The sequence below is a fragment of the Ictidomys tridecemlineatus genome, chromosome 8 (genome assembly GCF_052094955.1).
Source record: "Ictidomys tridecemlineatus isolate mIctTri1 chromosome 8, mIctTri1.hap1, whole genome shotgun sequence".
NCBI lineage: Eukaryota > Metazoa > Chordata > Mammalia > Rodentia > Sciuridae > Ictidomys > Ictidomys tridecemlineatus.
In genome coordinates this window covers 111,386,258-111,414,207 of record NC_135484.1, presented here as the reverse complement: position 1 = coordinate 111,414,207, position 27,950 = coordinate 111,386,258, and the positions used below count along the sequence as shown (strand labels likewise).

At 37.7% G+C, this 27,950-nt stretch overlaps 1 protein-coding gene across 8 annotated transcripts in view; it reads right to left on the bottom strand.

The window, feature by feature from the left end:
* The window catches only part of Kif6 (kinesin family member 6), a 390,004-nt gene extending 364,396 nt beyond the window's left edge, over positions 1 to 25,608 (bottom strand). For 6 of the 8 annotated variants that reach the window (XR_013425183.1, XR_013425184.1, XR_013425185.1 and 3 more), the window contains exons 1-3: positions 25,441 to 25,608; positions 21,304 to 21,413; positions 15,816 to 15,890 (exon numbers count right to left, since the gene is read on the bottom strand). Coding sequence is in view for 4 of the 8 variants with exons in the window: in XM_040282597.2 (XP_040138531.2) it covers positions 15,816 to 15,890; positions 21,304 to 21,413; positions 25,441 to 25,506 (251 nt within the window). In the remaining 4 variants the exon portion in view is untranslated. The remainder of the gene's footprint in view (positions 1 to 15,815; positions 15,891 to 21,303; positions 21,414 to 25,440) is intronic. The other 2 variants (XM_078020070.1, XM_040282601.2) reach the window with 2 other exon arrangements.
* Positions 25,609 to 27,950: the final 2,342 nt, after the last annotated feature.

Below are 27,950 nucleotides of genomic sequence, written 5' to 3'. Positions count from 1 at the left end.
CTGAAGCAGCCCTCAACCAATGGCAGACAAGGGTGGTTAAACATCCCAGCTTCTTTGCCCCTTGGGTGGGACACTCTGAGGCATGTTCCTAACGGTTTCCAGAATGTATTAGTGGAACTGAGTTCCAGTTGCTCCTCACATAACCAGCTCTTTAGCATGCCCAATAGTGGCTTCCTTTCCTCATTTCCCACTCTCCTGCTCTTTCCCAGGCTTACCTCCCAAATAATCTACTTCCAGGGGATCCTAGTCTCTGGATCTGCTTCTGGGACACCAGCTTAAGTCAAGGATCTTCTTGCTAGGAAGTCACATTCTGAGCGTGAGTACTTTACTGATCTACCAGTCTGTCTCTCTTACTATCTTGGGAAAAACCCAAGGAAATTTTTAACTCAAGTAATGCTTTTGATTTTATCACTGGCTCAGTAATTTTCATCACATGTACACACTCACCAAAGAACTCACACTGCCCACATCAAGTAGCTTCATAAAATTCTCAGGACCTCTTGTCCCTGTAGGTATTTTATCAAATGAATTATCAACAGCTTGAAGTTGTCATTGCAAAAATGACAGTATCATACAATTTCTTAATCAATTATTCCCAAGAAGAGACATTCAGGTAAAATTTCTTCTGTTTACTTAAAATATTAAGACCTGCATTTGAAACCTACATCTTTAATATCATCTATGTTCATTAGATCAACTGCCCTTGCTCTCTCCAAATTCACTCGTTGTAGGTGGAGTGGCAATATTATTCCCTTCCTTAAGCTCTTGGTGGAGCAGCTCCAGGTCGTCATCCTGCATAATATAGAACATTCTCAACACCAGGAAACTGATGCTGGTATAATGCGTGAGTACAGTTCTACGCTATTGTATCATGTGTGGATTGCAGTAACCACCACAGTCAAGATACAGATCACAGAGATCTCTGATGTTGCTATTTTACCTGTTTCAATGTAGTGTAGAGCTTACTTCTCCTTAGGTCCCTTTACCCTCCCCTGCTTATAAAGTAATAGCAGGCAGTGTATAGTTTTATTTCAATTGTCAAATTTAATTTTGAGATGAAAGAGAAGGCCATTGATTGTATTGATCCATATTTTTACTTTCTTAATTCTTTCTTGATTTCTAATGTTCCAAGATCTCTTCCTTTTTCATTTCCTTTCCCCCCTCCCCAAGAACCTCCTTTTATCTTTCCCTTTAATTGTTGAAGAATAGTTGTTCTGGATACAGGATCACCCTTTCAACAGTGAAAATATTCTGCCACTTCCTTTTAGACTCCATGGTTCCTGATGAGAAATCCACTGTAAATCAAATTATTCAAATGATTTTCCCCCTTATAGTATCATTTTTCTTGTAGCTTCCAGACTTTTAATTTGTCTTTAATTTTCTTAACTTTGATTATGATTTTTCTTGGACTGGGTTATTTGTGTTTATCCCACCAGGGGTTTGCTTAGTTTCTTGGCAAGTCTCCATGTATATTTTTTGACAAATTTGGGGATTTTTCAGCCATTATTTCTTTGAATACTTTTCAACTCTGTCCTCCTCCTTCTCTTTTTTGGACTCTGATGATATAAATACTAGATGTTCTGCTATAGTTCCCATAGGTCCTCCAAAGTCTCTTCATTTGCTCCATTTATTTTCTTTCTGTTCTTCACATTAGTTTATTTTGTTCTATCTTAACGTCCATTAATCCCTCTTCTGATCTTTTCATACCATTATTGAGCTCATCCATCCAATTTTTTATTCCAATTAATATACTCAATTCCCTTTTGGTCCTTCTTTGTCTTCTATTTCTTTGTTGAGACTACCTGTTTTTCAATTTGTTTCAAGCCTGTTCATAGTTGCTTATTAAATCATTTATTATTATTTTAAAATCCCTATCAAATCATTCCAAGACCAGGGTTCTCTATATATTGGCATTTGTTAATCATTTCTTCTTAGGCAAGATGATATTTTCCTGGTTCTTGGTATGATATGTAATTTTCAATTGTATCCTAGATATTTTAGTATAAAGTCTATATCATACTTAAATCTTCTGTCCTAGCAGGCTTCTTCCAACACCACACTGGTGGGGAAAGGGGAGCATCACCTCACTACTGCCACCAGTTGGGTTACAGTCCAGGTTTCTCATCCCTCTTGATATCTGTGGCAGGAACTCATTCCCTCTGGATAGAGAGAGGTAAGATTCCAAGCTACCTTCTAGGATTCAACTGATACCTCCCTGGATGGGAAAGGGAGGGGATCCCGTTCCTTGACACCATAGCAAGGTGGAGAACACTAGTTACTTATTCCTAGATGGTAGTGAACTCCAGGGTTCCCATGAGCCTCCCACTGACATCTTGGTGGGGTGAGTAGCTGTTACCTTCAAATGGGGATGAAAGTCCCCACTCTTTACCTGATAACACTCTGGCAGTAGGGAGTAGGGACCTTGTTACCGCCAGGCCTTGGCTAACAGGGAGGGTGCAAAGCCAAGGGTTTGTCTGTGATTTCTAAATAGAGTGGGGCAGCTAGTATCTAAAAGTTTCCTGTCGTTCTAGCTTATCCCTTTCCTGATTCTATGTCTGAGGAGAGCAGATTTTGTTTGAGCCCACTGGTCTTTCTCAGGTGCCAGTTTCTTCAGCATCCAGCTTGAGATGTATGAGGGAGGGGGAAAATTACCAGGGAGCCATATTGTTCCTCAGGCCCAAGGTCCCTAGGGGGTCTGCCCTCTTCCCTTCTCTCAAAGACATTATATTTCTTTTAATATAATGTCCAGAGTTTTAATTACCTAGTGAGAGGAATACAGAGAAGCGTCTATTCCATTTTGGTCTGGAATCACTAGGTATAATTTTAAATTGAAAAAGAGAATAAAGATTTCCAACTATTACAATATACCTAAATTGATTAAAGCATTAGAGTTCACAAAGTACATTCATATGCAGTTTCTTTTCATCCTCAAAACAACTTCTAAATATGGTATTATTATCACTCTTTTTCAGAGCAGATAACTGATCCAGAGGTGATATGTTCAATCCAGAGTCACACAGTAAGTCACACAGGACTGCAACCAGAATTAGATCATTCCACTTGATGCCAAATATTTTGAACCAGATAAGATAAAAGCACAAATATGCAAGGGTGAACTGACTGATAAGACTGTTATTACTACTTTTTAAAATTAAATTTTTTGTGTGTGGTGTGATGCTGAGAATCAAACTCAGAACCTTGAGTGTGCTAGGCAAGTGTTGTACCACTGAGACACACCCCCAGCCATTTACTACTCCTTTATACAAGAGAAGTAAATGCAGAGAAGGCATAGGAGCTCTTCTCTGGCTGGAAAGCAGGACCGATCAAGCTCTAAAACCCACAGCATCATCAGCAAACCCTGTTTTCTAAAGAGCAGCAGGTGGAAGCCTTGCTGAGCCTTGATCCTGGCCCCACTAAGACTGTAGTAGTGCCACTCCCACGAGAAAACCCTCCATGACTCCTAGCCTCCCACCCAGACAGAGCACAAAGGTTCGAACACATTTTTCTCCAAGTCTGAGACTGTAGCTCTAAGAGTTTTCTTTTTCCCTTCTCCCTCTTCTTTGTATAAACTGAAAGGCTGACTTGAGATTGTGCATCACTGGTGAGATCAAAGGTTAAAAAGTGATGGTTCACAAGATGACTAACAGTTGAAAAAAACAAACAGCCCAGTTGACCTTGTGATACAGATACTTCAGCTATCCCGTGCCAGCTGGGGGACTATGTCACAACAAAACACTCCTCCTGGCAGCACGTACCCTGTTCATTTTGGTCAAACTACCATACTTCTCCTAAAATATAAATTTCAAAATCTTTCCAAAATCACTTATGTGTGTAAGGTAGATTTCCTGCATCCCAAACTTTTAGGTAAGATATACATAATTAGCTATACTGGAAAATTGGAATTCTGCAGATTTGGAGATGCATGTGATAAGACCTCATAAAGATCTAGAGTTTAAAGTTTTACTTCCTAAATCTTTAAGTGCAATTGACACTCCAGGATGATGTACCATACTGGCTTATAGCTTTAGGTATTCTCTGATAGACTACCACACATTTCAGAGATCAATGTACTTACAATCTGAGAAGCGTGTCAACAAATTAAAATATAAGACAAACAACAAATTCTTTTATATACTGCAATACCATACATACTTGTGGACTTGCTAAATTTTATCTTTATAAAATATTCATCCAAAAATCAATGGTAGAAAAAATTCATGTGATGAAAGGGAGTTTTAACCTGTTACCAATAAACATAGAATATGTTTCAGAAAAATCAATATTAGGATGGGAAAGCATGATGAAGTATGTCCTAGAGGAGATGTACTAAATAATAAATAACCATAAAGATTCTTTTACTTAATTTCTAATGATGGAAAATAAAAAGCTTTACAACTTCTTTCCATCCATATAGTATGCAATATATCTCTGATTTGGACATGGTAGGAAAAGGTAAATCTAAATTAGTAAGATTTTTGAATTGAAGAATTTTAGAAAGAAATGTGATTACCTTATTTAGCTTTGATTGTATACAGCAACTAAAAGTAAGCTAGGATATATTAACCAATAGAATAATTTCATCAGCCTGGCTCAAGTGGCTGTATTTTATATTGGGAAGGTATTTCTGAAGGCTGGCCTTCCTGAAGAGTAGTAGGCATTTCCTTTTAACATCTAAATGGCACAGTTTCTATTCCTGGGCCTGCGAAATTATGTAATTCTTTAAAATTGATTTTCACTTTTATAGAAATAAATATTAATTCAAATACCACATATAAATGACACTTCAATAATATTTTATGTTTTACCATTTCAAAGTTACACAACTCAAGTTTTCATAAAATGTGAACATATGTGAGAATATATATACATATTTAAAGTCAGTGAAAAAAGTGATTTCCTCTCCAGGCTCTTAATTTAACATATTAATTTCCTTAGTAACTCCCTCCTTCAGACATGAATCAAAGAAAAGTATGAATCTGCCTCATTCATCTATCAGCTGTTGCAGCACACATTTCTGCAGAGCAGAAGCTTGGATGGATGACAATAACCAGGGCCCAACACCAAGGGGGAAAGAGGGCTTCCCACCCAGCGTGTAATCCAGGACCACAGCACATCCCTTCCCTGGGGGAAGGCAGAGAGAACAGAAATGGCATCCTCCAACAGGCACCAGCACTCTTGGATGACAGACATGAGCCCCTCACTAAGTCACCAAATAGGTGAAGGGAAATCTGCACCAGGAAAGAAGCCACCAAACTCAACAGTGAAGAACACACACATAAACAAAAAGTGTACAGAAAAATATCAATGTTTCAAAAGAAGATAATCATCCTCTCCAAAAAGAAAAGGAGGATACCACTTCCATAAGCAAAATTAGAATTATTAATTTTCTAGAAATGAAAAGTGAGGTTGTGAAAATAAAGAACTTAGAAGTGGGTGATACAGAAGAATGTCTGTGACTGAAAAGCAAAAAAAGTTGGAGCTGACAGATTCTTCTAGAATTCAGAACTAAAGGACAGAGTAATGGGAATGAAAAAAGGATAATGGTAATATCTGAAGGACAGAAGTGGTAGTTTTGAATTGGACATTCCAGAAAGAAGGGAGATAAGAAAGATTACTTAAAGATTAGAGATTTTTTAATCATCAAAGAAATTATAAATGTGTTGGCCCTTAAGTTTGAATATGAAGGTTTTGGAATAAAATCGCAGAAAGAAAGATGAGAATACATGAAAAGATACCCATACCTAGACTCATTGGTATGAAATTTCATAAAAATAAAGGGGAAAAAATCCTAAAAGCAGCTAGAAAGTAAAAACGGCTATTTATAAAAAGAAATAAGAACCAGATTAACATGGATATTGACATCTTTTCAACAACACTACATTCAAAGAGATAACAGAAACCAATTAGGATCTCTGCAGATTTCTCAACCCAGACCCTAAAAGCTAGAATCCTAGAATAACATACCAAGCTCTGAAAGAAAATGGATGCCAACCAAGAATCTTACATCCAGTAAAATTAAGCTTTAGATTTGATGGTGAAATAAAAACCTTCCATGATAAACAAAAGTTAAAGATTTACAACTAGAAAGCCTGCACTACAGAACATTCCATGAGGAGGAAATGAAAAACAACAATGAAAATCAGCAAAAGGAGGTATTACACTAAAGGAAAAACCAATAAAAGGAAACCAAGTTAAGTTAAATACCAAAAATAAACAAAAATGACTGGGAATACAAATAATGTCTCAATAATAACACTGGATATCAATGGCTTAAACTCACCAATCAACTGGCAGATTGATTTTTTAAAAAGACCCAACAATATGCTGCCTTCAAGAGACTCATTTCATAGGAAAAGACATCCACAGATTGAAAGTGATGGACTGCAGAAACAAGCAGGGGTTTCCATCATCACATCAAATAAAGTAGACCTAGAGCCAAAGTTAATCAAAAGAAATAAAAAAGAACATTTCATACTGTTTAAGGGAACCATACAACAACAAGACATATAACAATTATAAATATATATGCCCCAAACAATGGAGCATCTGCATTCATCAAACTCTTGCCAAGTTCAAGAGTCAAACAGATGACAACATAATGATTTAACACACTTCTTTCACCATTTGATAGATCTTCCAAATAAAAGCTGAACAAAGAAACTATAGAAGTCAATAAAACAATTAATAACTTAGACTTAACTGACATATTTAGAATATTTCACCCATCAATGAGCGAATATACTTTCTTCTCAGCAGCACATGGATCCTTCTCTAAAATAGACCATGTATTTTGCCTGAAAGCAACTCTTAGCAAATTCAAAAAATTAGAGATACTAACCTGCATTCTATCATATCATAATGGAATGAAATTAAAAATCAATGATAAAACAAAAAATAGAAGCTACTCCAACATCTGGAGACTAAATAATATGCTATTGAATGAACAATGGATTGCAGAAGACATCAAAGAAGAGATTAAAAAATTCTTAGAGATAATGAGAATACTAATACAACATGTCAAAATCTCTGGAATACTACGAAGGCAATACAAAGAAGAAAGTTCATTGCATGGAGTTCATTTCTTAAAAAAAAAGTCAACAAATAAATTACCTAGCATTGCATCTCAAAGCCCTAGAAAAAGAAGAACAAATCAACACCCAAAGCAGTAGAAGATGGGAAATAGTTAAAAACAGAGCTCAAATCAATGAAATTGAAAAAAAGAAACAACTGAAGAAATTGACAAAACAAAAAGTTGGTTCTTCTAAAAAATAAATAAAATTGACAAACCCTTAGCCATGCTAACAAAGAGAAAAACAAAGAAAATTCAAATCACTAACATACATGATGAAAAAGGAAATATCATTACAGAAATACAGAAGATAATTAGAAATTATTTTGAAAACTTGTACTTCGATAAAATAGAGAATATCAAAGGCATTGACAAATTTCTAGAGGCATATGAGTTGCCCAAATTGAATCAGGATGATATACACAATTTAAACAGATCAATTTAAAGCAAGGAAATAGAAGACACTATTAGAAGCCTACCAACCAAGAAAGCCCAGGACCAGATGGATATACAGCTGGGTTCTACAAGACCTATAAAGAAGAATTAATACCTATACTCTACAAATTATTTCATGAAGTAGAAAAACAGGGAGCATTTCCAAACTCATTCTATGAGGCCAATATAACCCTGAGTCCAAAACCAGACACACACATATCAAAGAAAGAAAACTTCAGACCAATATCTCTAATGAACATAGGTGCGAAATTTCTCAGTAAAATTCTGGCAAATCAAATACAAAAACATATCAAAAAGATTGTGCACCATGATCAAGTAGGATTTATCCCAGGGATGCAAGGTTGGTTCAACATATGGAAATCATCTTCTATGTCTTTCTTTAGGGTTCTGTAATTTTCATTATATAAATCTTTCACCTCTCTTGTTAGGTTGATTCCCAAGTATTTTATTTTTGGGGGGGATATTGTGAATGGAGTAGTTGTCCTCATTTCCGTTTCAGAGGATTTGTCGCTGATATACAGGAACGCCTTTGATTTATGTGTGTTGATCTTATATCCTGCCACTTTGCTGAATTCATTTATTAGCTCTAATAGCTTCTTTGTAGACTCTTTTGGGTCTGCTAGGTATAGGATCATATCATCTGCAAATAGTGATAATTTAAGTTCTTCTTTTCCTATTTTTATGCCTTTAATTTCTTTCGTCTGTCTAATTGCTCTGGCCAGTGTTTCAAGGACTATGTTGAACAGAAGTGGTGAGAGAGGGCATCCCTGTCTTGTACCAGATCTTAGAGGGAATGCCTTCAATTTTTCTCCATTCAGAATGATGCTGGAAAGACATAGAATAAGACCTTAGAAGATGGAGAAATATACCCCGCTCATGGATAGGCAGAACTAACATCATCAAGATGGCGATATTACCAAAAGTTCTCTATAAGTTCAATGCAATTCCAATCAAAATCCCGACAGCATTTCTTGTAGAAATAGATAAGAGAATCATGAAATTCATATGGAATAATAAAAGACCCAGAATAGCAAAAACAATGCTAAGCAGGAAGTGTGAATCAGGTGGTATAGCGATACCAGACTTCAAACTAAACTACAGAGCAATAGTAACAAAAACAGCATGGTACTGGTACCAAAACAGGCGGGTGGACCAATGGTACAGAATAGAGGACACAGTAACCAATCCACAAAACTACAACTACCTTATATTTGATAAAGGGGCTAAAAGCATGCAATGGAGGAAGGATAGCATCTTCAACAAATGGTGCTGGGAAAACTGGAAATCCATTTGCATCAAAATGAATCTGAATCCCTATCTCTCGCCATGCACAAAAGTTAACTCAAAATGGATCAAGGAGCTTGATATTAAATCAGAGACACGGCATCTGATAGAAGAAAAAGTTGGCTACGATCTACATACCGTGGGATGGGGCCCCAAATTCCTCAATAGGACACCCATAGCGCAAGAGTTAACAACTAGAATCAACAAATGGGACTTACTCAAACTAAAAAGTTTTTTCTCAGCAAAAGAAACAATAAGAGAGATAAATAGGGAGCCTACATCCTGGGAACAAATCTTTAATCCACACACTTCAGATAGAGCCCTAATAACCAGAATATACAAAGAACTCAAAAAATTAGACAATAAGATAACAAATAACCCAATCAATAAATGGGCCAAGGACCTGAATAGACACTTCTCAGAGGAGGACATACAATCAATCAATAAATACATGAAGAAATGCTCACCATCGCTAGCAGTCAGAGAAATGCAAATCAAAACTACCCTAAGATACCAACTCACTCCAGTAAGATTGGCAGCCATTAGGAAGTCAAACAACAATAAGTGCTGGAGAGGATGCGGGGAAAAGGGCACTCTTGTTCATTGCTGGTGGGACTCCAAATTGGTGCAGCCAATTTGGAAAGCAGTATGGAGATTTCTTGGAAAGCTGGGAATGGAACCACCATTTGACCCAGCTATTCCCCTTCTCGGTCTATTCCCTAAAGACTTAAAAAGAGCATGCTACAGGGACACTGCTGCATCGATGTTCATAGCAGCACAATTCACGATAGCAAGATTGTGAAACCAACCTAGATGCCCTTCAATAGATGAATGGATAAAAAAAATATGGCATTTATACACAATGGAGTATTACTCTGCATTAAGAAACGACAAAATCATAGAATTTGGAGGGAAATGGATGGCATTAGAGCAGATTATGCTAAGTGAAGCTAGTCAATCGTTAAAAAACAAACACCAAATGACCCCTTTGATATAAAGGGAGTAAACAAGGACAGGGTAGGGACGAAGAGCTTGAGAAGAAGATTTACATTAAACAGGGATGAGAGGTGGGAGGGAAAGGGAGTGAGAATGATATATAAGAGGAAAGAAGGGGTAAGACAAGATAATACAAATGGAAGAAATGATTTACAGTAGAAGGGGTAGAGAGAGAAAAGGGGAGGGGAGGGGAGGGGAGGGGGGATAGTAGAGAATAGGACTGACAGCAGAATACATCAGACACTAGAAAAGCAATATGTCAATCAATGGAAGGGTAACTGATGTGATACAGCAATCTGTATACGGGGTAAAGTTGGGAGTTCATAACCCACTTGAATCAAACTGTGAAAGATGATGTATTAAGAACTGTGTAATGTTATGAACAACCAACAATAAAAAAAAGCAAAAAAAAGACATATGGAAATCAATAAATATAATTCATCACTCAACAGACTTAAAGATAAGAATCTTATGATCATCTCAATAGATGCAGAAAAAGCATTTGACAAAATATAGAATCTCTTCATGTGCAAAACACTAGAAAAACTAGGGATAATAAGAATATATCTCAATATTGTAAAAGCTACCTATTCTAAGCCCAAGGCCAGCATCATTCTAAATGGAGAAAAATCGAAAGCATTCAATTTTATCAAAGTAGAGGGATATAAAATCAACACCCATAAATCAAAGGCATTTCTGTACATCAGTGACAAATCCCCTGAAAGAAACTAGGAAAACTACCACATTTAAAATAGCCTAAAAAATACTTGGGAATCAACAAAAGATATGAAACACCTCTACAATGAAAATTACAGAATGCTAAAGAAAGAAATTAAAGAAGAGCTTAAAAGATGGAAAGATGTTCCTTGTTCTTGAATAGGCAGAATTAATATTGTCAAAATGACCATAATACCAAAAGCATTATACAGATTTAATAAAATTTCAATCAAAGTCCCAATGAAATTCCTCATAGAAATAGAAAAAACAATCATGAAATTCATCTGGAAAAATAAGAGACCCAGAATAGCCAAAGCAATCCTTAGCAAGAAGAGTGAAGCTGGTGGCATCACTATACCAGACCTTAAACCATACTAAAGGGCAACAGTAACAAAAGCAGCATACTATTGGCACCAAAATAGATTTGTAGACCACTGGTATTGAATAGAGGACACAGATACAAACCCACATAAATACAGTTATCTCATACTAGACAAAGGCGCCAAAAACATATATTGGAGAAAAGATAGCCTATTCAACAAATGGTGCTGGGAGAACTAGAATCCATATGCAGCAAAATGAAATTAAGCCCCTATCTCTCACCATGAATAAAACTCAACTCAAAGTGGATCAAGGACCTAGGAATTAGACCAGAGACCTTGCATCTAATAGAAGAAAAAGTGGGCCCAAATCTTCATCATGTTGGATTAGGCTCAGACTTCCTTAACAAGACTCCTATAGTGCAAGAAATAAAATCAAGAATCAATAAATGGAATGGATTCAAACTGAAAAGCTTCTTCTTAGCAAAAGAAACAATCAGTGAGGTGAAGAGAGAGACTACAGAAGGTGAGCAAATTTTTAGCACATGCACATCAGATAGAGCAGTAATCTCTAGGATATATAAAGAACTCAAAAAACACTAAAAAAAAAATCACCCAATCGATAAATGGGCTAAGGAACTGAACAGACACTTCTAAGAAGATGATATACAATCGATCAACAAATATATGAAAAAATGTTCAACATATCTAATGCAAATCAAAACTACTCTAAGATTTCATTTCACTCCAGTCTGAATGGCAGCTATTAAGAATACAAACAACCATAAGTGTTGGCGAGAATGTGGGGGAAAAGGCACAATCATACATTGCTGATACAACTGCAAATTGGTACAACCAATCTGGAAAGCAGTATGAAAATCCCTTAGAAAACTTTGAATGGAACCACCATTTGACCCAGATATCCTACTCCTCGATTGATACCCAAAGGTCTTAAAAACAGCATACTACAATGACGCAGTCACATCAATATTTATAGCAGCACAATTCACAATAGCTAAATTGTGGAACCAACCTAGATGCCCTTCAATAGATGAACAGATAAAGAAAATGTGGTATATATGCATAATGAAATATTACTCAGCATTAAAAGAGAATAAAATCATGGCATTCACAGGTAAAATGGATGAAGTTGGAGGATATCATGCTAAATGAAGTAAGCCAATCCAAAAAAACCAAAGGCCAAATGTTTTCTCTGATATGTAGATGCTGATCCACAATGGGGTTGGAGAGGGAGCATGGGAGGAATGGAGGCACTTTAGATAGGGCAAAAGGGAGAGAGGGGAGGGCAGGGGGAAGGGAGGGGGCATAGGGTGGGGAGGTAGGAAAGATGGTGGAATGAGATGGACATCATTACCCTAAATACATGTATGAAGACATGAATGGTGTGACTCTGCTTTGTGTACAACCAGAGACATGAAAATTGTGCTCTATATGTGGACTATGAATTGAAATGCATTCTGCTGTTGTGTATAACAAATTAGAATAAATAAATAATTTTTTTAAAAAGAGAAAATGGAGCAATATCTTCAGAGTTCTGAGAGGAAAGGACTTATTATGTACACCTCTAATGCACTAATAAAAATATCAGGGTTTATTTTGACATGATGAAAATAATTGAAAATAATTTGCTCCCATTCAGTTCCTAGTACTTCCCCTTTCTTTACCCCTCCCTCCCCCCCTTTTTCCCTTTCCTCTACTCTTCTGGTCTTCTATTTATTTAGAGTCTTCTTTTAAATTAGTGCACTACAGATACACATAAAGCTAAAAACTCACTTGGTACTAGTCACATACGTACACGGGACAGTTTGGCTGGTTTCTTTCCACTGTTCCTCCCACTTCTGGTCCCTCCTCCCTCCCCTTTAATCCTCTTCTTCAACTCCACTGACATCTCCTCTCTTTTCATGGGATTTCCCCTGCCTTCCCCCACTCCCCTTTCCCGTTTTTGGTCTTCCACATAGGAGAGAAAACATTCAACCCTTGACTTTCTGGGTTTGACTTATTTCACTTAACCCACTCAAACTGCCACTGAATTGTGAAATGAAATGAAATGCTTCGGCAAGTTCCCAAAAGTTTTTTGAGGATGATTACCAAAAAGAAATTGAAGAAACAGACATGAGTACAGGGAACACTGATGAGCAAACAAACAAGTAAACTTAGAGATAAATTTACATAATTGTTTATAATAAGATGATTAGTAAGAATTCAGAAGGAAAAATCCCTTGATCTCCAAAGTGGACATAGTGGGTGCAGGAGATGCAGAGGAAGAGTGTGCCAAGGTCCTAGTGGGAGAGGCAGGAGGGCAGGTGGGGACAATGGGGTTGGGGCAGGAACAGGAAGTTTAGATATTGAGAAGATTCCTATAGGTTTAAAGATCCTAATTTAAACTAGAGGGGTTAATACACAGTGAACAACTGGAAGGAGAAAATGAAAACAGCAATGATGAAGAGCACGGTCAAACCAATGGGAGGCAAGAAAAGAAAAATATATATGTACAATGAATGGAAAAAAATAGAGAAGAAAGAGCTTCAAACAATGTTAAAGGAATTTAAAAAAGTAAATTAAAATAGCCTATTAAAGATCAGGAACACTATGTTTGACTAAAGAGGAAAAGGTAAGCTATATTTTGTCAATCAGACTCACAACCTGAACACAAAATGTCACAAAGCAATTGAATGATAGAGAAATATAAATCTGACCAAGATCAGTAGGAAAAAAAAATTGGAGCACAAAGAGTTTCAGGAAAATGGAATATAGGATGAAAAGTAATAAAAAGGACAAAGAGGATATTTCCTATGGATAGAATGCTCTATTCCTACTGATATGACTCTCTAGGACCAACTTGAGCTACCTGATCACAATTCTTGCCTGACATTTTTGAAATCTTGTCATTAGAGTTGGGTGTCCTTATCAAGTTAATGAACAAAACAAAGCCACTGCTTTCATGGAGATTTTGTTCTGGAAGAAGCAGGTGGGTGCACACACACACACACAAACTAATAATCAAACTATATGGAATGTCAGTGGTGATAAGTGCTAAGTGTTGAAAGGAAGTGAAGCAGAGGTGTCATTTTAAATGGGGTAGCCAAGGAAGACTTCACCAGGAAAATGGTCAAAGACTTTACAGTTGCTGAGGAAGGAACCATACAGACTTCTAAGGGAAGAGAATTTCAGGCAGGGGGGACAGCAAGAGCAAATGGTCACTGAATATAAAGTTAAATAAATTAACTATGGAGGGGCTAGTGAGGTAAGTGGGATATCAGGAGTGTAGCATCAGAAGCCAAGTGAAGACGGTGAAATAATGAACTGTGTCAAAACAGCAGGTGTACCAGAGTGCGGGGGGACTGAGAAAGAGCCATGATGAAACTTAGCAAACAGAAGCCATGGCTGACTGTGACAGAAACAATCTCAGGGGAGCACTGGGAACCCAAATCTAAGAACTGGGCATAAGAGAGAAAATGGAATAGCGAATACAGTGAAGCATTTCAAATGGATTTGCCATAAAGAAAAGCTGAGGAGAGGGCAGGGCCTGGAGCAGGTGGTGGGATCAAGGTGGGAGAGAGTCGAGAGTGGGAGGAAGAAGACCTGGGCATCCATGAAACAAATGAGGTCCCCTCCAGAATAATATTAGGAAGTTTCAAAATAAACATAAGAGCAGCCACCTGAGAAATCGCCTAACACAAATGATTACTGAAAGGAAGGGAATTTAGAAATGCTTGAGATCCAATCAAGGAAACCAGATCTAAAGAGGATTGTGTTATAACTGGATTGTGTTATAACTGAAAGAAAGCCTACTCAATGTACTTTACCCATGAAGGAAGACAGTACTAAAAGACAAGGACACAGTTTGAGCAAGATTCATAATAGGAGAGACAAAGTGAAGCAATGTATTTCCAGCAATGTTTTCAAAAAGAGGATACTCATGAGTGAAATTGAATTTGGGTGCATTTATAGATATATTTTTCATCTTAATTGTAAAGATGGATGTGTTGGGGGGTTATTAGGTCATTAGGATTATCCATGTGATTTCAGGATCAGAAAGCAACCTTATTAGTGGAGTTTTCCATGTAGATTCCCTACAAGAGGACAGTGTACTTATCAGGGGGCTTGAGTGTCTAATCCCGAGGGGATTTAGCCAAGATATATTAACAAATTGTCGTTCTGATTTATTCTGTATTTTCATGAGAGTTTGGTTCTAGTAGTCAGAAGCTTGGAACTGTCTGGATATATAAAAGCAAATGGACCAAACTATGAAATGAACCTGAGGTAGAGCAGAGCCAATCATTAGTAGGCCTCTCAAATGCCACCCATAAACCAGGTGAGGAGGTACATGCCTGTAATCCCAGTAGTTTGGGAGACTGAGGCAGCAGGATTGGGAATTCAAAGCCAGCCTCAGTAACTTAGCGAGACCCTGAGCAACTTAGCAAGGCCTGAGCAACTCAGCAAGACCCTGTCTCTAAATAAAAAATAAAAAGGGCTGGGGATGTGGCTCAGTGGTTAAGTACTCGGGCTTCAATCCCTGGTACAAAAAACAAACAAAAAAAGATAAAAAATGCCACACATACCTTATTTCTTGTCCATCTAACCATATGCTTGAAATATTGAACTAAGGAAGGGGCACTGGAATAACAACTCAAAACGATCTAGGTCTCTGCCACCACTAGTCTGGCAACCCCATCCGGTGAGTGCCATCCATTCCTGCAGTCCTCAATTCACATTGTCTTTGCAAATGGGAGTAACAATAGCTGTTCTATCACAATGGTTTGTTTTGAGGCTCAGAATTTAAGTCTAAAACAAACGGCTATATGAACAGAAGATATTAATGCTCTCATCATTACATGCCCTAAAGCCTGAGTGTATAATTGGTATACTGAAGCACATGACCACAATTATCCGAGAATTGAAGACAAGATGAAAAACCACGAACCCACTGAAGAAAATCTGGGAAATCCTACCTCTCAGCAACTGGTTTGGCAATGTTTTCAAAAATGATCTCTTGCTTTGCATCTTGATCAAAAATCCTCTGAAATCTGCAATGTGAAAGTGGTAATTATTTAAATGCTGAGCCTTCAAACACTATTGGATTAATAAATCTTGTTTTTCTAAAGCTTTGTAAATGACCCCACATTTACATCATCGGGCTTACCTAACTTAACACAATGTTTGTCCTGTAGTTCCACCACACTGTGCTCTTGTACTCCTGTATACAAATGGTGGGTAAACAGTATTGCTTTGACAAGATCTGCACAATAAATCCCTCTGAAAAGCTGCAGCAGCTTTGAACCAAATAATAAACTGTGTGTTTTTTAGCTCTCAAGAGGGACAGTGTCTAAAATTGGCATCAAGTTCAAATTCAGATAACTGCATGAAATGGAAACCCAAGAACAGGATGTAAACCGCCAAAGAACTTCTGATGTCTGACCTATGAGAAAATGGGGGCAACTGTGAATTGTATCATTATTGAATTTAATTTAAAAATTAAATTGAACTGAAGTTTATGTCTCACTAATTAGGTACAAGTATCAACAATGTCAATTCTCAAGATGGCATTGTTTGATTTTATTGACCAAGATTCAAAAGTCAAAAAGTAAACTAAGATATATCTGTTCTACAAAGAAAAGTCTTTTTATTAGATTGGCAGTGACCGGGGAATGGGAGGTGGTGTGGTGTCAGTTTCACTCTTCTCCGGTGCCACTCTGATGGATTGCAAGCACAGTGGAATAATTTGGGTAGGAGACACATCTATTCTTTTGCAGTGAGGTGAGGTACTACTAGCATGTATGGCCCCCATGAAAACATTGCAATAATGAGAAAAGGAAGGTGGGCTGGGAGGGGGGACAGAGAGACCAACCAAAATGTTAGCAAAGGGTGAATCTCCCACAAAGAGTATATGAATGTTGACTGGGTTGTTCTTCCACCTTACATATTTAAATTTTTTCAAAATAAAAATTGTAGAAAGGAGAACTTTAAAGCAAAAACTTTAAAACAAACACTTTGAGGACATCCTGAGCAGCTCTCAGAGTAGCACAGGAACTTCTGGTCTACATGCCTGTCTACTCAAGTAAATTGACATCTGTTCAATCCAAGTGGAGATTGTAGGTGACATGTAAACCTGTTTTCACTACCAGGGACTTCAGAAGGGTGTCTAGAGATGGACTGGAAATATAAAACGTTAAGAAATTTGTTTTTAACCAAAATTAACTTCAAAGGATCCCTATAGCTGAACCACATTTGTTTTTGAAAATTAAATAACGCAAGGAGATATCCTAAGGCATTTCTCCAGCAATGTGATTTTAGACAGCAGTCTTTACTGTTCAATGTGTTCAGACCACTTCTCAAAACCTGGCAGGTGTAAAACAGCTTCAGTTATGAGCACCAGCATTATAGAGAGGTCGACATAACACAGGTCTCTCTATGCTCTTCAGAACATGGTCCACTAGGACATCTTAGTACAGACCCCTAGTGGTGCCTGTGAAGAGACGGGTGGTTCAGAAAGCTAGCTGGATTCTTTTATCAGGCTGATGATGACTGAGTGAATCAATCAGCCATTCCTGACCACATGTCTTTACATAATAGGAACTATGTTGACTATTACGTAATCAAGAAATGGCAGGAGTTTTAAAGAAGACATTGAATCAAACACAGAATGCACTATAAAAGATATATTTTGTAAAATAATTAATTATGGTATATTCATTTACTAATCTATTTGTTTCACAAATATATACTGAGTATCTATGTACCAAGCATTTTTAATGAGCTTTAGGTGAGAAGTTACCTATAAAACACAGTGAATTCCTTGGGAAAACATGACATTCTCCACTATTTACAATAGCAGATGATAGAATCACAAGCAATTCAGAGCCCTCTGTTTATTGGCCCGCCCCATTTTAGAATGAGGATTTTGGCATCAAACTTTAATAAGTCATTAATTGTACATTAAGGATAAAATAGTATCATCCCAAATATTTTACTTTTTCTGACATGGTGGCATAGCAATCTAAAAAGGCATTTTGATCAGCTATTTTCTGAAAACAACAAGAGCAAAACAGAATCACAGAATTAGGAGAGATTCTATCAGTTCTGTGTAATTGCTTATGAGGAAGAAGTTTAGATCCACAGAGATGAAGTAGTTACTCATGGTCCTAAAGCCCATCAGTAACATGTCTTGAGACACAACTGGAGATATCTGATTTCTAGGAGGTCCTTTCATTTATTAAGATGTTAGATAGGATTTTTCTGAACTCCATTTCAAACTCAGCAAATACTGATCCTTTTGTACCCCAAACCATTCTTCCTGCAACCTTCCTCACCCTCCACCCCAACTCCATCTTTCTAAATGCTGAGTCCAAAATCCTTCAGGCACCCTTCACTCTTTCTCTTTATATTGCACTCCATATTCAATCTACTAGCAAATTTTACCAGCTGTGACCTCCAAAAATACATCCATAATCCAATTACCGTCATCACTTGGTATCCTTGGGGATCTATTCACATCCCTTATATAATCTATGCACATACTCCCCTATACTTTAAATCATCTCTAGATTACTTAGAATGCATAATATAATGTAAATGCTGTGTAAATAGTCGTTAACTATATTGTTTAGGGGAAAAAAAAACAAGAAAAAAGTCTATGTGTGCTCAATACGCCCTTTTTGTTTGTTTTCCCAATATTTTCAATCCACAGGTGTTTGGATTTGTGTATCAGAACTGAAGAACTGCAGATATAGAAGGCACACTGTATTTCTTAACATTTCCACCCTGGCCCAAGCTACCATAAATTCTAGTCTGGTTTTCCTTGCATTCTGTATCAAGAGTGATCCTGCTAAGACTTAGGTGAGATCATTTCATTCTTTTGCTCAAAACCTTCCCTTGCCTTCCACGGCACTTAAGGGAAAAACTCAAGTGCTCACCATGACTCACAGGGCTCTATATGATCTGCTCGCTCTGTGCTCCTCAACTTCTCTTCTCCCCCTTTGCCCCCTTGTTCACTGCACTCCAGCCCCACAGATCCCTTTACCTGTGTCCATCCCCCTGCGAGACGTTGCTCGTGCTATTCCCTTGGCCTGGCATTCTCATCCATCAGCTATTTGCATGGCTGGTTTCCTCTCCTCTCTTTCCTGCCTTACTTTTCTTCATTGCACCTAACAATTTCTGACATGCATTTATTAATTTGCTTGTCTGTCTCCTCCCACTAAAATATAAGCTCCAGAAGAACAGCAGCTTTGGCGCATGTTCCCTACTGTATTCCTAGCAATGAACACAACATATGGTGGGTAGTCAATAAATATTTATTGATTGAATGAGTTTTCTTAGGAGAAAACAGCCTTCAAAATGCTTAAATATTTATCACTGAATATATGTATAAGTTGAATATTTTATTTTATCTTAAATATTAAAACCAATATTTTAAATTCAGAGATCTAAAATATAAGCAAATGGTGCTCTTTCCATAAATATATGTTTAAATGCCCTGTTTCTATAAAATGCAAAGAATACTTTAGAAAGGATCCATAGATAAAGATATGATAAGTTGTTTTTTTTAATACCTTTATTTTTTATTTATTTGTTTTTAATGTGGTGCTGAAGATCAGACCCAGTGCCTCAGGCATGCTAGGCAACTGCTCTACCATTGAGCCATAACCTCAGCCCTGATCAGTTGTTCTTAAAATAATGGGATCATGCTGAATCAAATGTTTCAACAAAGTGTTGCTTTATAGAGATTGGCTTAGACCAGCTACCAACTGCCATGAAGTCATAGCTATTTAGGTGTGTAGCAGGCTTACATCTTCTAGAAGAATGCCCCTTCTGCAAAATTCAATCATGTATTATAGGATGCTTCTTAAAGGAGTTAAAGAAAGGCAACGGGGATCTCATAAGACAAGGCAAGGAACACCTCACTACACAACCACGTGTTAGCAATCCTGCTTGTACTTGCTGTAAAAGGAGACAAATGAAGAAGATAGGGTAAGTGTGGAAAGAGATATATATGAAAGAGACAAAATGTAGAGATACAAAGATCAAGGAGAATTCTCTATGAGCCAAAAAATAAGAGCAAATAAGAACCTGAAAAAGAGAGGAGCTGGGGGGTGTAGCTTAGTAGCGAGTGTGTGCTTAGCATATATGTGGCCCTAGGCTCAATCCCCAGCACTGAAAAAGACAGAAAAGGCAAGGGGAAGCATGGGTGGGGGCTGGAGAAAGACAGAGAGACAGACAGACAGACGGACAGACACAGAGAGTCAAACAAAACTTTAAAGTGTCTGCGACAGTTTTGTCCAAAGGCCAGGGCAGGATAGTCTCAAAATAGTCTAGAGATAGATGCAAGTGAATAATTAGGATTCCTTCAGTTAAGTCTAGAAATCTACCACCAAAATTTGTGTTAGAGATCACATATGCATTTAACTTGAGCTCAAACTTCTCCAGAAATCAAAGGTGGTGATCAAAAGAAATGCCTTAACCTGAAATTTGAGAATAAAGACAGTGTGAAATATATATCCATAATCCTCCAAAATTCAAAGACTGGCTACTATAAAAGTATTCAGACCAAAGGCACTGTGATTATCCACGGGTGGCCCATTGGTACTTTCCACCCAGACCCTATGATTCAGCACTGCCCAAAAGGAATATAATGTAATCCATAAATGTGAGCATATATGTAACTTAAAATGTTCTAGGAGCTTGGCTTTTGAAAAAAGTAAAACAAAATAGGTGAAAATAACTACAGTAGTATATTTTAACCCAATACATCTAAAATTTTATCATTACAATATATAATATGAAAAACTTAACATAGTTCATATTCTCTTTCTCTTTCACATATTGAGCTTTCAAAAAGCCTTCATGTATTTTATACTTTACAAAATATCTTTTTTTTTTATGGTGCTGGGGATCAAACCTAGGGCCTTGTGCATGTAAGGCAAGCACTCTACCAACTGAGCCATATCAGCAGCCCTGATATCTAATTGTTGACTAACACATTTCAAGAGCTCTAGAGCCACAAGTGGCTTATGGCTATTAACTGGACAGCATAGATATCAAGTGTATGTATGTGCATATGCAATCTGTGTATCATATTTTAAAGAAGGCTTACCCAAACAGTACACAAGATTATACCTAAAGGTCTTATCTTGAAAAAAGTTTAGTTGTTCATTGGAATTTCCTGTAAGTGCTAAAACACAGCAGGCTGAATATAGAAAAGATAACATCAGATAAACAGAGCTTAAAGAAAGGCTGAAATCCTGGAATATAATCTCAGATAAAGAAATATGTCCTCTTTCAACCTTAAGCACAGCAGTGAACTTGTGTTCTTCCTCCAAATGAGACAGCCATACTACTTTCTCCACAAGAAATGGGGCTAATGAGTTCACAGAGAATATTAACGCAGGACAAAAGCTAGTCCAATAATGAAATAGGAATGAAGCAAAAGAAAGATAAACTTACATAAATTTGTAGCTTTCTCGCTTATTATTCACAAATCCATCTGCCAGATCACGAGGTATGATAATTTCCAAGCAAGGTGTTAAATTTTCATCATCATCTATGGAATAAATCTGTAAATATAAGAATAAATATAAAATGGTGAAATCTCAGCTTGAACTATGACTGTGTTATTATGACTTGCATAATAATGGTATAAAATTGTACTTTTAGATAAAATGTCAAGGACTGGGAAGTAATTCAGTGGCAAACTGTCTGCCTTGCATTCAAAAAGCCCTGGGTTCTACCCCTAGTTCCAAGGGGGAAAAAAAAAGATAAAATGTCAAAACAGTATAATTTTCCTCATTGAAATGTGTGCACTCAGACAAATATATGGAACATAACAAGAGGTAAAAATCTGAATCAATGCTATATCAAAACTCAGATCAGCTGGGTGCAGTGGCTGAGGCAGGAGGATTGTAAGTTAAAAGCCAGCCTCATCAACAGCAAGGAACTCAGCAACTCAGTGAGACCCTGTCTCTAAATAAAATATAAAAATAGGGCTAGGGATGTGGCAGAGTGGATGAGTGCCCCTGTGTCAATCCCCAGTACCAAAAAACAAACAAACAAACAGAAAACAAAACAAAACAAAAACTCAGATCATCTCTGAACGATCTAAACACTCAAATTTGAGAATTTGAATGTTTCTGTTGTCACTCAAAAATAGCCCTGAAAGTAGCATATTATCTACATATTGCTTTGGTATTTATCAAAAATAACATTTTACTATAACAATAAGCATTTCTGAGTATTTAAAAACTACTAGACACAGATACAAGAATGAGAATAATCTGAGCCTTCTCACAGAGCTGTGAGAAGGCTCAAATTTAAGTTATGTTCAAAGAAGCCCAAGTTTCCATAAAATATATTCAGACATTTGATAAGACATGGGGCTTCAGAAGATACATGTACTTCATGTCTTTGATGTCATTTTCAACCCAGCCCAGCCACTAATTGGCAAGTGACCTGGGAGAAATCACTTAGCCTCTCTAAGCTGATATGGAAATGGAGGTCTTAATCAAAGCCCTACACTGTAACCTTCTCTGGTTCTCTTCTGGGTTACCTACTTCTTTATTTATTGGCCAGGAAAACCAAGACTCAAGCCTATAAAGAAATCATGTGGAAGAAGGAAAAGCATAATATTTAGTGTCCAAACACTGAGCTCAATTTACCAGCTGTGTGATCTGCCACCACTCTCAGAATCAAGGTTCCTTGTACATAAAGCAAATGAGAAAAACAGAATTCCCTCCCTTACAAGATTGCTGGGGGCACCAAATGATGTAATGGAAATGGAAGTATTTTGTAATGCATCATAAAAAAATCATTCATTAGATTTAGAGGATTTTTTTAAAAAAAGGTCTTTCACCAAGAAATAAAATTTTTTTCTAACAGGCAATACTTCCTGTTTAAGACCCATTTAGATGCTTGATTATGGGAGGAAAGTCATATTCCTAAGCAAGTAAATGTCCCCCTGAACCTCCAAAAGTATGAATAATTTCCTAAGTGGATTTTTATTGAAACCTCTCATTTAAAATGTGAAAACTTCAGGTACAAAAGTGGCTTTGTAAAATAAAATTGTAGAAAGTACGAGAACCAGGTTCAAGGCTTTCTGGCTAGATTTTCTCAAGAGGCATTCAAAGTATATCCTATAGGGCACTACATTACCAAATCTCCCTCCCCCCCAAAAAAACAGTTTAATAACTACAAGTAAGTGAAGGGAGTGTGTGAAACACCAAACATGCAAAAGTAAGGAGTGGCATGCATTTTTAAAAATCTATTTCTACCTGTTCTCAGCAGACAAAAAAAAAAATCTGATGGGTAGGAACCATTGCTCCTTGCTATCCACCCCCCTTTACTCTGATTAAGCCAATCTTGAGTCATTAAGAAAACCAGAAAAACTTAGTATAATATACTGGCTTTCTACTCTTAGTCGTAAAAATATTTATTATCTAAGATAGGCTAGTTATTTTTTAGAACAAATGCAAGGATAAATATGAAAATGTTTTCGAAATGTACAAAGCACTGTAGAAACGGAAAGTGCTGCCATTGCTAAAATTATCAGATCCATACAATATATCTTCTTTATTAATCTACAAATTATTATAATTTAATATGTCTTAAGGAATAGGGTTAATATACAGCCTTTGAATCATTCTTGGTTTAATACTACAAATAGCATTTGTAGTCAGAGAAATAATCATACAATCTTTTGTAGACAAAAAGATCCAGTGCTGAAATATGGAGTTTCTAAAGGAAAATAGGAATATACTAATTCTGCATTTATTCATTCCCATTCTTTTTGTGAATGTAGCATGTAACATTTCAAAGAATCTGATACCATGAAATGCAACACGACATCTAAAGGTACCTCTGGAGGATCAAGTAATCCATGTCTTAGACTCATCTAAGTGGGAAAGGAGGCACATTAAAAGAGCCAAACCCTGCATTTTAAGAAAAGAGAAAGTTAGGGGTTGCTGATGTGGCTGAGTGATAGAGCACATGTCAGGTAGAGACAGACAGAAAGATAGCAATATTAAATCCAGGCCTCTCCATCAATTTTCCAGCCTTACTCATCTTCTCATTTTGCTAGAGCATCTGCTTTTGACTGCAAAGTCTCTGTAAACTCAATGCTTTTAGTCAAGACTCTGTGGGTAGATGTTGCATACAATATACTTTTTACATGCGTTTTATACGCACTTTAAGAAAATCTTTGTGTAGGTGATTGTAAAATAAAGGAATAAATAGGAAGATACTATGGTTCTTCCCATACTGCTTTATATCTTTAACAAAATGTTCTTTGAGTCTTCTTATGCATCTTTTGCTTAATGTATTCTACAAGAAAAAGAGTTATCATCATCATGATGATAAACATTGTATATATATATATATATATATATATATATATATATATATACACACACACACACACACACATACACACACAATATATATAGAGATATATAGAGATATATAGATAGATAGATAGATAGATAGATATGGGATGGAAATAAAACATAAATAAAATACCTACTCTAGGAACTAACAAGTATGACTCAAGTTGCCCTTGCCTAAATTCTCACTCTGGGAATGATTTTTTTTTTTTTTTCCTGCCTGAAACAGGAATAGCTAGCTTAGAGGAGGGGGCGCTGGAATCCTTAATTAAAATCACAGTTCTGCAACTCACCAGCTGGATACTCTGGTCACATTATTTAATCCAAGAGACTCAGTTTCCTCATTAAAATGAGGGAAATGACACCCACCTTGCAGGGTTCTTGAGAGGATCAAAAAAATGCAGATAAAGCACGGGTCAAGTAGCAATTTCTCAAGACCTGGTAAGAATGCCTATATTCTCCTCTGGGCAAAGAAAACACTATTTTGAAACATTTAAGAAGATTACAAAGTATCTCTGCTCAGAGCCAAGATTAATGCCTTACTTAACATTCTTTGTAATCTGAATTAGCACACTAGAGAAAGCACCTAGTAAAATACTCATAGATGTTTTCTGAATGAAGCATATGTTATTCTGTGTGTCAGGATGCATAAATATATCTACAATGAGTATACATCGAAATCACGTGTTTGTTGCAGAATGACAATATAGACAAGAAATTCCTGAGGGCCCACTGACTGCAAAGTATTAAATATGTGTATGCTTTGTGTATCTGTCTATATTTGTATCATTTCAGACATTTAGAAGCATGCATCTCTTACACATATTTTGCCCCAGTGGGAAAACTCGTTTCAGTGTACCTGTGTGTATGGAGTTGTGACAGTTTCCCTGAAAGGTGCGGTAAATGCCCCGGTATGACTGAGGCGCAGTCTCGGTGAGTGCGCAAACAGGCGAGCCTGCCCTGCGTGGGCACTAGTGCTCTGTGTCGGGTTTGCGGCCGCAGGGCTGTGAGGGGTGGAAATGGACTGGGTGACTGTCGCGTCCCTCACAGCGTGCAGCGGCATCTGCGTGGCCGCAGGGGCTCTCGGTCAGGGCGTGCGGGATTCCCGGCCGCACCCGCGCCCTGGCCGAGCCCTCTCCCGGGGTCCGGACCCTCACGTGCCCCACACCCGCGGCCTGGAGGCCCCACCGCGCTGGCGACCCCGCCGTACCCCTGATTGCTGCTTCCGAGCAGGGGGCTTTACCCTCGCGAAAATCTGGATCGTCTGCTTCACCATCTCTTTCCTGGCTCTGCACTGACCCTTGACCTCTTTCAGGCCTTAGCTTCCAAAACTTGTTACTCCCACCACCTCCCGCTCCCCTCAGCCTTAGCAACAGTAACTAGGAACACTACCCAACGAGCACCGCGGCATCCAGGACCCCGCCTCCTCTCCCTAATTGGTCGAAGACCAGGAGGGACGGCCCTCAGGGAGAGGTTGAGGGGTGGAGTTGGGGCGGGGCCGAGAGGAGAGCAGTGCGCTTGCGCGTGGGCAGGGCTCTGGGGACAGTGGTTAGAAGTGATAAGTGCCTAGTATACCTTGCCTGGTTCCTTAACCCGTTCCTTCCTCGTGTCTTCGCCTCTTTTTATCACTGAGATCATTTTTGCATTTTATCATGTCCTCATTGGAGAAATGATACTTGATCTGTGACACGCAGTATCCTGGCTGAGAATCTCGAATTGAGCAAAACTGCCCGGGGCCCACTTGGAGATCAGGGTCTGAAGAATCACAGAAAGTTACAATCCAGGGAAAATTTCTATGCTAAGATAGGGTTAAGCACGGTATTCTGTCTAGCTCTGTTTCGGAAGGGTAAGACTGGAGGAAGGGGATTGCCTCCCATTTAAGTCATGTCAAGAAAGAATGGGCTTCTCAAAAGACACTTTAGTATCCACAAAGATGCTCAACCTCGTTATCCTCCAAGGAAATATAAATTTAAACCACAGTGAGATATATCACTATGCATCTATCACAATGGCTGAAATGCTGACAAAGTTGCAGAGAAAATGAAATCACTCATACTTTACTAGCGGAAATGTTCGTATACTATAAAATGGTTTGACCCTTTTTTCAAAACTGAAAGTGCAATTACTCTGAGACCTGGCAGTTGCACTCTTGGGCATTTATCCCAGAGAAATGAAAACTTGTGTTTACACAAAAACTCTAATGTGAACATTTTCAGCACCTTAATTTATAAGAGTCCCAAACCGGAAATAACTCAGGTGTACTTCAGCTGATGAATAGTTAAGCAAACTGAGAAATACTGCTCATCAATAACAAAGACAGAACTATTGATATATTAAACAACTTGGATGAACTTCCAGGGAATTCGGTTGTGTAAAAGAAGCCAAAGTCAGAAGTTAAATACTGTATGATCCCACTTATATAACAGTCTTGAAATGACAAAATTACAGAGATGGAGAGAAGATTAGTGGTTGTCAGGGAGGTAGAGAGGGCACGAAGTGGCTATGGTTGTAAAGAAATCCTTGTGATGTACTGTTCTGTATCTGACTGGGATGGTGGTCACAGAAATCCACACATATAGTAGCATTGCATGGAACAAAATACACACACACACACACACACACACACACACACACACACACATGCATGGAAAGCCTTCAAGTCAAACAAGTTGGAATAAGATCAATGATTGTAGCAGTGTCAATTCCCGGATTGTTATATTATACCACAGCTATGTAAGATATTACTATTGTGGGAAACTGGGGGAAGGGTATGCAAGTTCTCTCTATTATTTTTCACAACTACATGCAAATCTACAATTATCTCAAACTAAATAGCTTTTTAAAGAAAATGAAAAGGCAAACCACAGACTGGGAGAAAACTTTTGCAAAGCATAAATGATAAGGGACTTGCACCCAGGATCTATATAAAACTTTTCAAACCAAACTCAATTGATAGAAAAATACACAATCCAATTTAAAAAAAGAGGAGGTCACAGCCAAAATATTTAAACAAACACTTTACCAGAAGGATATATGAAGGCTGGAGTTGCAGCTCAGTAATGGAGTACTTCTTACTTACCTAGCAGGCACAAGGCCCCTGATTCAATCCCTAGTATCACCACACACACACACACACACACACACACACACACACACACACACACATAGAGCCTGGCAAATAAGCACATGAAATTGATGCTCAATATCATTTATCATTACTGAGGTGCCAATTAAAACCACAATGAGACATTACAACATGCCCCTTATGAAGGCTAAAAATAAGAAAATGAAACTGTCAACATCAAGTGCTGGCACAGACAGAGCATCTAGAACTCTCAAACATCACTAATAAGAAAGCAAGATAAACCAGCCACTTTGAAGAACAGTTATACTTACCACAGGACGAAGCAATCCTCATGCCAACATGGGAATTTTGACTTGATGACAGTAGAGATGAAAACAAGCCAGGGGAGAGAACACACAGGCAAGAATTTTATTAGGACTTCTACTAAGAGAAGGGACCAGAGTGTGAGGCTGGCTCCCCAAAGGAAAGGGTTAATTTTATTTTTGTGAAAGGGTTTTTTTCAAAGGAGCTAAGGTTTAGGAATGTTAATTGTCTTTGGATAAATTTTAAAAGGTGTGCGTGTGTGTGTGTGTGTGTGTGTGTGTGTTCTATGAGAGCACTTTAACTGAGGAAGGCAAGGTCAGTGGTCATTCTGG